The 10685-nt window shown below is 35.5% G+C and overlaps 1 protein-coding gene across 1 annotated transcript; it reads left to right on the top strand.

Annotated features, from left to right (window-relative positions):
• Positions 1-587: 587 nt before the first annotated feature.
• Positions 588-5963, top strand: LOC102785925 (thrombin-like enzyme elegaxobin-2). Its single transcript, XM_087842463.1, has 5 exons — positions 588-838; positions 957-1169; positions 5223-5284; positions 5575-5714; positions 5808-5963. The coding sequence occupies exons 1-5, from the start codon at positions 588-590 to the stop codon at positions 5961-5963; spliced, it is 822 nt and encodes a 273-aa protein (XP_087698589.1).
• The last annotated feature ends 4722 nt before the right edge of the window (positions 5964-10685 follow it).

Genomic DNA, 10685 nt, shown 5'->3' with positions numbered 1-10685 from the left:
GTGTATAAATTAACTTCAACTTTGAAATTATTCTGTTAAAAACAACTTATTTTAACAAATGCAGTATCATTTCCTGGAGTATATGGATGACAAAGACTACAAATAATGAGGACACTTTTTTGTTAAGATGAAGAGATGTTCAACATTTGCATGAAAACTGTCCAAACGAACCAATGGGGTTTTGTTGATAAGATTAGGCTCTCTGATTGGTGGATCCATCACTAACACAGTGAGAACAGGCTTTAAAAAGGTCCCAGCACAGCATTCACTGCAAGCTGAATGACAGCAATGGCTCATCTGAAGCTTCTTCTTCTTCTTCTGTGTGTTGGTGAGTGAAATATTGCACTTTTTTCTCAGGTTGCGACAAATTCTGTGTTACTAAAGGATTATTTAGGTTTTCACTAAACCACCAGATACTGTTTTTGTTCTTCTTTGTCTCTGCTTTGATATCAGTTATTATACATTTGTCAGAATGTTACAGTATCAGGAACACTGTCTCTACAGTATGATTGTACTTTTTCTTCTTTTCATCAACTTGTAGACACATTTCTGCAAGTATATCTGCAAGTATAATAACTAGAAAGAATATGTTGTTCTTCAGATGGAAGAAACAACCAGTTGTGAGTAAATTATTTTCTTTTTCAGGCATCACAGTCAGCACAGGAGTAGATTTGCACAAAAGGATCTATAGAGGCCAAAAGTGTCCAGACACTGAGCGTCTGTATCACGTGAAACTAAAGGCAACCAGTGCAACACATGAAAGTCTCTGTGGTGGCTCACTGATCCATGAACGGTGGATTCTGACTGCAGCCCACTGCTGGAAAAATGACCCTGGATGGTGAGAAAACAACAGTTTCACTTATAAATGTTTTTAATAGAATTTAAATGTTAGGACAGTATTTCAAATGCTCGTGTTCTGTAATTAGAGTCGCTTACACCCATTTCCCCTTGTGCAGGAATATGTATGCACTTTTAGGAGTTCATCCACATCAATCATGGATAAAATTATTATTCTCAAGATCTAAAGATAAAAAAAAAAAGGTGGAAATCACAAATGAAGAGTTTTTTGTGGACTTAAATACAATTGAGGACATCATGCTACTGGAAATTCCTTCACAACCGGGCAGGACCACCATTGCCTTACCGGACTGTGCAAATCCTCCCAAAATGTAAGTTGTGCGCTTACCTAATAAGTCTGAATCATTTCTGACTGTTCCACTTTTTTATTTTTATTTATTTGTATTGACATTTATTTACATTATGATATTTATTTATTCACAATGTTGAATATTAGTCACCTGCTTACTGAACCCTGACCATATATTTGGATGTTTGTATGTCATGATGTTAATTTACAAAATATATTAAATTATTTAATTAACATTACATTATGCATTTTCCTTAAGTTTTTGTCAAGAAGCCATATTATACTCACAGTGACTCCATTCATAAAAACAATGAAGGGAAAAACAGGGGCGCACACTTTTTATAGAGCTGTATGGTTCAGAATATAAGACAAACATAAAGAAAAAAATCAAAGTAGAAAGAACCATAAAATAATAATGTGCTCTGTCTATAGTACGCCTCTCAAAGCACAAGTGGTAGTATCATATAATAAATCCCCAAAATACCTCACCACTTGCAATATCTGCAGCATATAAAGAGATATTTAATACTTTATGATAAAATTACGACTTTATCATCAAAACAAAACTTTGATGGTAAATAAAATAGATAAAAAATAAAATAGATAAATAAGTAATTTCCAAAATAATGCTTTATTTTGGAAATTACTGCAACCAAGAACACACAAATAAACAAACCACCCCATATGGAAAAGATATATATAAATCTTATAAAGTTTGTATCTGTCTTGTGTAAAACTTGTATGAAAAGCATACAAGAGTGAAAACAAGAGATATAAGATCCCTTGAAAATCATATAAATAAAACTTGTATGTTTTGGATACTTAATAAAACAATATATGAAAGTGGCCACTTTCATGAGTAAATCATATAAGCCTTATATGATTCATTATATGAAGTAGGCCAAATCTGCCAGTTTTCTCTATTTCTTTTCCATATGGGGCAGCTCAATCAACACAATATCACAGTAAAACTTACATTACACTAAAGAAGGAGTTTAAACATAAACAACAGCAATGACAAACTCCCTCAGCAAGTATAATGTTTTTGAGGGATTGCACCATTATTCAATAACAAGTACAATCCTTCCAACTTTTCTTTATGTCAGGGCTCTGTGGCAGGCCTGAGGTGCCTCAGGCAGGGATGAGGACCCAAAATACAGGACTCATAGAGAATGAAGGGCAAACTCAAAGAATCTCAGCTTTATTGCTGGCATGAAACAAAACATAAACCAAACTGAGAATGTTATGACAAGAACACATAGGCAATTCTGAGGATACAACGCGACAGCGAGCAAAGGAAAACACAGGGCTTATATACACAGAGGCGTAATCAGGGAATGGGAAACAGGAGGGAGACGCAGCTGGGAGAAATTAGGGGTAATGAGTAGGGATGGGTATTGATAAGATTTTCACGATTCCGATTCCATTTTCGATTCTGTTTAACGATTCGATTCTTTATCGATTCTCTTATCGATTCTTTTTAAAAAAGGAGAACACTAAAGTCGAATAGCTTAGAACTTTGTTTTATATCTTCTCTTTGAACAAGATAGAAATTTAGGAGTAACATGGCCTTACAAACCCAACAGTGAGATCTTAAGAGATCCACAGCCTACGGCTCTTCAATGGGGTGTCACAGGGTCCCCAGGAAAAAAAAATTGTAAATGTAAAATAATAAAATAAATATTCTTCTGTAGCAATAACAAAGTATAACATAAATTATTCAGTAGCAATTACACAAGAATATCCAGTAATGTCCCTGCCTACAATTAAACACATTCACTTACCTAAAATCAGGGGCATCTGCTGTGGCAAATGGGTGCAAGCCTTTGACCACAAACTTAGTCACTGCTCGGTGACATTCGTCTATCCTGGCCTGAAAGGAGACGCTACGGTAGACTGCAGCGAGAACTGCCAGCATCTGAGCCAGACTCTGTCTGTCTCTCTCATCATGGTCACCTAAATGCACAGTAATGGCAGGTTTTGTAATAAGGCAGATCGCGCTAACATAATATGCACTGTTAGTTGATTATTTACCTGCTGCACTAACGGGAGAGGACGTGCAAACGTCACCGCTGCTGCTGGGTTGAGATTCACGAGTCCGGAGCGGAATTAAAAACACGACATTCATTTAAGGTCATCGTGTGTTTTGTGAGCAAATGCTTTTCCATATTCGTAGTGTTTCCTCCCTTAAATGAAATATCTACTTTGCAAGTATTGCAAGTTGCCCTGTTGTCATCCGTTCTCGTAAAGTATAACCAAACTAGCCGCCATGTTTCCTGCCAGGTAAATGACGCTCCGCAGCGTGGTGACGTCATTCGGGGCGACTGGAATCGATAAGGGAATCGTTTGCAAAAATGGCAAACAATTCCAAGGAATTGAAACAGTGGGAACCGATTTTCAACAAGAACCGGTTTTCGATACCCATCCCTAGTAACAAGACAGGGGGAAGCAAAACTGAATACACTGACATAAGACATGGACCTCCAAAGTAAAACAGGAAACAATCCACAAAGGTGCAGATTTGACACTGAACTAAACCTACACAAAGTACGAGGGCACAAGACATAAAACCTAAGAACAAAACCCTAAACCAGAATAAACTGAAACATGGAATTAAAACAAGACAATCAGAATACATAAAAACCATAATACATAAAAATATAAGAAACTGGAAATGCTGGGTCAAAATGACCCAGAACCGTGACACTTTCTACTGTACACATTAACATCATTAACAACATTAAAAATAGTATTTCTGTGTCTCTTAGACAGTGAATTTCATTCAGCAAGTGTAATATGAAACATGAATGAATATGAAGTAGGACCATTTAACAAAAATAATATAATATAGTAATAATAAACATACTAATACCAGTTTAAAATAAATGATTATCATTTTCATTCATTCCCTCTAAAGAATAACTCTGTACTCTGTAGTCTGTTTGTAACAGGCAGCAGGTTTTTGTCCTTCCCAAGTTTGTATGTCTGGAGTTTAACCTCTGGCTCTTCTTATTTCTTCTTATTTTGGTAGTCTCAGTGTGTGTTGTGTTCAGTTTTGCTCCCCCTGTTGTTTGCCTGATTTAGTTCACCTGTGTTACCTCATGTGTCCCATCTGCCTGATTACTTTGTGTGCATTTAAGTCCTTTGTTTCATACTTTTGTTTGTCTGGATCTCTTTCTGGCTGTGTCCTGTTTGTCTGTTGCAATAGCCGAGCTAGTATCGCCAAGTACTCTATATTTAAAGCTGCTTTTGAGTTTAGTCCTGGATATTGGATCTGCCTGTCACACAGTGTATTATGAGAGTAACGGGTAAATAAGTCATTACTGAAAGAAATGTGATTCCTGTTAAGGCTGCTTGACTAAAGTGAAAATCATACAACATATTGAACTTCTAATCTGTCTTCATAGAGGTGTCCTTTAACAAATATGAATTTAAAAAAAGTGAATAAGCTTTGAGATTGTATATAAGATCATCTTGTAGGGAGGTCATGGAATCCATTACCCACAACTAATAAGCAGGGTAATAAGAAAATATCATTTGATATAATATTATAAATGAAACCATGAAAGCCACTCACAGTGTTTGTTGCTCTAACTGATAACACAAGGCTCAGTGAAACAAAAAATGTATCCAACCATGGGACGGTTTTCAGAACGGGACTTAGAAAGGTTCAAACAAGTTAATGCAGCAGGAGAAGATGGTTATCATGCAGGTCAGGGCAGTAGTCCATCAACAGATGACATCATACTTGTGAAGTTTCAAACCCATGACTGACATTATACCTGCATCTCCACCTGACTGACATCAATGATAATATAACTGAGCCTCAAGAGTTAAGATTCCTTGTTTTGATTTTAGGAGTTACATCCATGACACACAGTGAATGACAATGAAACACGTGTGGCAAACAGTGATGTGTGAAATCTGAACCCTCAGTTACTCAGAGTTAGTAGCTGTAGCTGGACTGGAAATACCCAGCATGCAGTGTACATCATTATGATTTATTATTTTATTCTGTGTTCACAAGACACGGGTGGATGTGGAATTAATTTATGACCTTTTTTTCTGTTTCTAGAAATGACGTCGTTCAGGTGGCAGGCTTTGGGAAGTACCAGGTAGATGAGAACAACAATGACAGTAAGAATAATTTTTCTTGATTAGTTCAGTTTATTTTAAAATCTCATTTTGGTTTGTGTGTTATTATAGTTATTTTTAATTTGTATTAAAAAAAAAGTTGTTGTTTTTTTTTACAGTGTATATATTATATGGCAGGTTCCCACCTTTTTAGATGCAGTTTTTTTTAAGAAAACATTTTGCTTGAAAAATATTTGAATTGTTTGTAGAAATAAAGGAAAATATAATTTTCCTTAAGATTTTAGTTTTTGAAAGGTTATGAATGACTTTTGTTCTTTTCTTTTTTTCTCTAGTCCCTGGCCAACCACCTCATCTCCAGTGTGCAAACATGCATGTTGTTGACTGTGAGCCTACCAGATACTCTCCATGTTATTCAAATGTGCCGTATGACAACAGGCTGTGTCTGGAAGAACCTAATGTAGATACACGTGGGGTAAGTTGACTGCTAACATTACTGTATATCATCTGTGTATGTTTTAGATCTTTTGGAAGAAACTTAAATACAAACTATATTTTTCTCTCTCAGGGTGATTCTGGTGGTGGATTGATATACAACAACAAGATTTATGGGGTAATCAAGGGCGGTGGTGTACATGCCTGTACCAGACCAGCTGTTACTGTGAATGTCTGTCCTTACATGAACTGGATAAACCAGAAAATTGCTCAAAATAATGGGAAATAACTGAATGAAAATAACATTCAGAATAAACAATCATCTCTACATGAAACTTGTGTGCTGTGTGTTGTTTCTACTCTAGAACATCTTCATGTTAACTGCAAATTGTGAACCTTTTTCTTTGGTCTAAATTATTGTGTTAGACCTGCACCTTGTCTGTGTTTGAATGTGGTGTCAGGTGTGTAGCAGCTCATCCTTTTGTTGAGAAACTGTCAGACTCACACTGTGAAGATGCAGAAAGGCTTTCTGATCAGACGATCCACCAATCAGCTGCAGGGCCTGAACATGATAAACTTCATAAATCTGAGCTGATTGTTGAGGCTGAAAATGTTTACGTGGAGGCTGTTTGCTCTTTGGTGGAAGATAAACATATATTTTAATCACTGAGCTATAGAGGGCATTAAAATAAACACAGTAAACATCAAAATAAGTTTTGTTGATAAAATACATTTCTTGAAATTGTCCATTGTTTTGTCCCAACTCTAAAAACTGAATCCAGTTTTCAAACTAAAAGCAGTTTAAAAAAATACCCCAAAACAAAAAAAAACTAAAATAATTTAAATTAAATTGTAGTACATGGAGACATATGTATTTCATATCTCATAAAACGTCTAAATTCATTTCCATCTTATCTTCAGTCCTGCATTTTTATACTTCTAAGAAAAAAGTGAAAAATAGACGTTTCATACTCACAAAGCTCAGAAACACTATTGCTGCACCAGATGTCGCTGCTACACAAAACAATTTCACTCTACTGTTTCTCTTTTGTAAATGCTGTTTTAACTACTCATCATCAAAGCTCTGAAACATTTAGTTTTTTAAATATATTTATTGTTATCACTTGTGGAGATTTTTATTTTTAGAACTGAAGAAAATTAATATGAAGAAGAGCTGACTTTCATCATTTGAAAATAGGTTTCAGGATTTCATCATGATTCAGTTTTCATATGAGGCTGTGCTTTCAAATTTAATTTGAAATAGTACGGCGACATTTCAAAGTAGATATCACTAAATCCTAAAGTAAACAATTTCTTTTAAATTGAATCAAATATTATCTTACTGAGCAGTAAAAGCACACCGAGCTCAAAGACTTCTAGCATGAAGCATCAACATGAAATTTAAATGTTGTTTATAATTACAATAAGAGACTAACTTTTTTTGAACTCTTCCGTTTTCTCTCTTGATGCTGCTGTTTGTTTTCTCCTCCACTTGTATTTTTCTTGACTTCAGTGAATGTGCATAGCGCCCTCTGTTGTATGTTTGGGAGATCTGCACTGCATTGTCATGACATGAAACTGCGCAGAGGTGGAACATGAGCAAAGGAAGCTCATGAAGTGAAGAAGCTTCTTGAATCAGAAGTGAAACATCACCCAGAACCATAAAGAAGTGAAGTCACTTTCCAGGCTCTTTAGACAACCATGACCTGGATGACTGAGAACCTACAAACACACATGAGCAGCAGTTTCTTTAATGTGGAGGTGAACACTGCCCAAACCATCAACCAACAATATTTAAGGTACCCTACTTAAGCCAATCAGCAGTCTCCATCTGTTTCAACATCAAAAACACAACCACACCTTGAAGAGAGGTGAGAGATCTGCACACCCCCACACACACCGTCAAATGTAAACACACATCACACATGATAAACATGGATCATAACATATTTGACTATTTATGTAAAGCCTGGCACTAAACTTCTGTCATGCTGCATTTACTTTATATATATAACATATACAAAGCACAATAATTAAGCTATTAACAATTAAAAATGTCTTGTATAAGTATTTTATTTTAAATACACATTCATTTATGCATTGGTGTTTCAAAGCAAGACTGCGCCTGAAGGGGACTCCAATACAAAACATTTAAAAAGTTAATTATGTAATTTAAAAAAAAAAAAACCCTCAAAAGAATCAGCTGTACTGCAAATTAGCTGCTGTTGTTATCAGACACAATGCTGATGATACAGGTATTTACAGCTGTGGTTCAACTCTCGTCCAAGCCATTGACTCCTTGCAGAAAGCCTTTTTTACTGTCCAGCACTCATTACTTCAGCTTAAACTTGTTCTCGACGCAGACAAAACAAAGCTCATGTTGTTTTCTAAATCAAGGAAATGGGCCCAAACAATCCCATCAGTAACCACTCTTGAAAGTAATAAAATAGAGTTGGTTCACACCTATAAATATCTGAGAATCTTAATTGCTGACTTGCTCACCTTCAAACCACATGTAGAGTATCTTGTGAAAAATCTGAAGTTAAAACTCAGATTTTATTTTCAAAATAAGTTGTGTTTCTCTTTTAATACAAAGCAACATTTTTGACTGTGCTGGATTAAGGAGAAATTCTGCTTCTGCTCAATGTCTTTGAATGGTTGATACTGTGTCTCTGAGGTTCATCACTAACCGTAAATTTCAGACTCACCACTGTGAGTTATACTCTCAGGTAGGATGGCCTGCTTTGGTAAGTCAGAGGAACTCTCATTTATACTGTTTTATATATAAGGCAATACTTCGGTTGTTGCCTTCTTATTATGTTCCCTGCTTGCAATGAAACATGCTGGTCGGTATTCTCTTCGTCCGTATGGTTACTTTTTGCTTTCTGTTCCATTTGCCTGAACTGAATTTGGTAAAATAGCTTTTGTCCATTTAGCACCCTTGGCTTGGAACAAACTGCAGAATGAATGGGAAATGACTGAATTCATTTCATTAAGTGCTTTTAAATCTAAACTACGAATCCTTGAGGCCAAGTCCATAACATGCAACTGTTTCAATTAGATTATTGTCATTTCAACTGATTTTTTATTTTTATTTAAATTTTATTGAATTTTACTGAATCTTATGTTTTGTTTTTTTTTCATTTATTTTTGCATGTGTGTTGTTGCTGCCTGTGTTTGATTGAGTAATTTCTCAAGACACTTGCTGCTGCCTATCTTGGCCAGGTCTCCTTTGAAAAAGAGGTTTTTAATCTCAGTGGAATATTCCTGGTTAAATAAAGGTTAAATAAATATTAAAAAACACAAATGTTCCAAATTGTATAAGTTGATCACAGGAAATATTTCTTAGAGCAGATTTTAAATAAATGGGGACATAAAAGAGGTTGGCTGAAGTGAATAAATAAAGCACTTTGGAGGTCACACTCTTGATGCAGTCTGTCTTCAGTGATCGAGGTCTGTTATAGGCAGAAATCTGTGCCATCAGAAGCTGAATTTGAATAGGTTAAATTCGAATTTGAATTGCTCGGATTGAATCTGAATTGTAACTTGAATAAATGCTTTTACAAACTGAATATGAATTAGCCTAAGTTGAAATTCAATTTATTGGTTTGAAAATGATCATCACTAAATTGAAATTGAATTTTATATTTTGAAAATGAATTCATTTGCTTTGAAACCGTATTTTATCCTTTAAAAATTTAGCTCTCGAATAATTTCAGATTCACTTCTCACCGTTTCAGTTCTACAATTCAATTTCAGTTCCAAAATTCAGTTTTTTGGGACTTACATCCGGTTCCGGTTCAAGAGTAATCAAGCGCAGATTAATAGAACTACGTTTACTAGCAGACCGAAAGTGTTACTGACGGGAATCTACATCGTCTTGAGCTGAATTAAGACTTCAGAAGTCATTCATCATGTCGAATGACCAGCGGATAAACTCTCAGGTTGGTAATAAATGTTTTACATGTATAAGAACAAGCGTCATGTTAACAAATGATAGCCGTACAGTAACTTTTATGCTTATTGTAGCTGTTAGCTAAAAACGCTAATTTAGCGTAGTTTGCCCTGAATTCAGCTTTGACAAACAAATATGATCGACTGTTTCTAGTAGAATTCCAAAGTTGTCATCTTGTACCCTCTCAGAGCCCTGTATGCTTGCAGTAGGGAAACATGCAAAACAGTGTCCAAACCTTTGTATTTTAGCTTTATTTATGTCTTACACAGCATCCCAACTCTTTAGCTAACTTAATAACTTTAGCTAAAGTGAATAGTTAGTCTAATTCATTAGTGCAGCATTACTGGATCGCCTCAGTTTGAAGTGATATAATATGATATACAACTATCACTGTGTTTAACTACCATAATAATTCTTAGGGTACTGAGTGCATGCTTAATTAGGTTTTTTTTAAACATACTACTCCATTGCTATGTTTAACAGGCTGAAGTTGTTGGGTCACCTCCTAAATCAACCATCTTTTACAGGTGTTTTGTGCCAGAAATGGAGTGTCCACTGAAGATACTGAATCTCTACGCCTTATTGATCCCTTTTTCATTGAACACATTTAGACTTTATATGTATCAATTTCATACTATGTTTGCACCTCTGAAGCCCAACTGCTCCCCCTTGACTGCATTTAATATCAATCATTTATATGAGATGAGCAAAGTCTGTGTATCAAAAAGTTTCTGACAATATTGCTGGACATAATTGAGCTATTGATGTAAAAGTGCCTGGTTGTTTTGCACTGACCCTATTAGAGTTGGGAGATATATCGAGTTTTTAAAAAATATCGATATATTTTTATACCAGATATAAGATGTGACAATATCCTTTATATCGATATAGTCTATGTTACGTTATAACTATACTTGTGGAGCCGCAAGTTTGCCTCTCTTTCGTTCACTTTTGTCTTTACGCAACATTACTCGGCCTCGCCCCTCCTTCACTGAACACAACTTGCCCTCCTCCCCCATCGCTTCACCTGCAGGAAGCGACAAGATGGACACGGCA

This window comes from Neolamprologus brichardi, chromosome 6, assembly GCF_056152115.1.
Source record: "Neolamprologus brichardi isolate AB-2024 chromosome 6, ASM5615211v1, whole genome shotgun sequence".
NCBI classification, from domain to species: domain Eukaryota; kingdom Metazoa; phylum Chordata; class Actinopteri; order Cichliformes; family Cichlidae; genus Neolamprologus; species Neolamprologus brichardi.
Note: the sequence above shows the minus strand (reverse complement) of the source record. Positions and strands in the feature narration are given on the sequence as shown.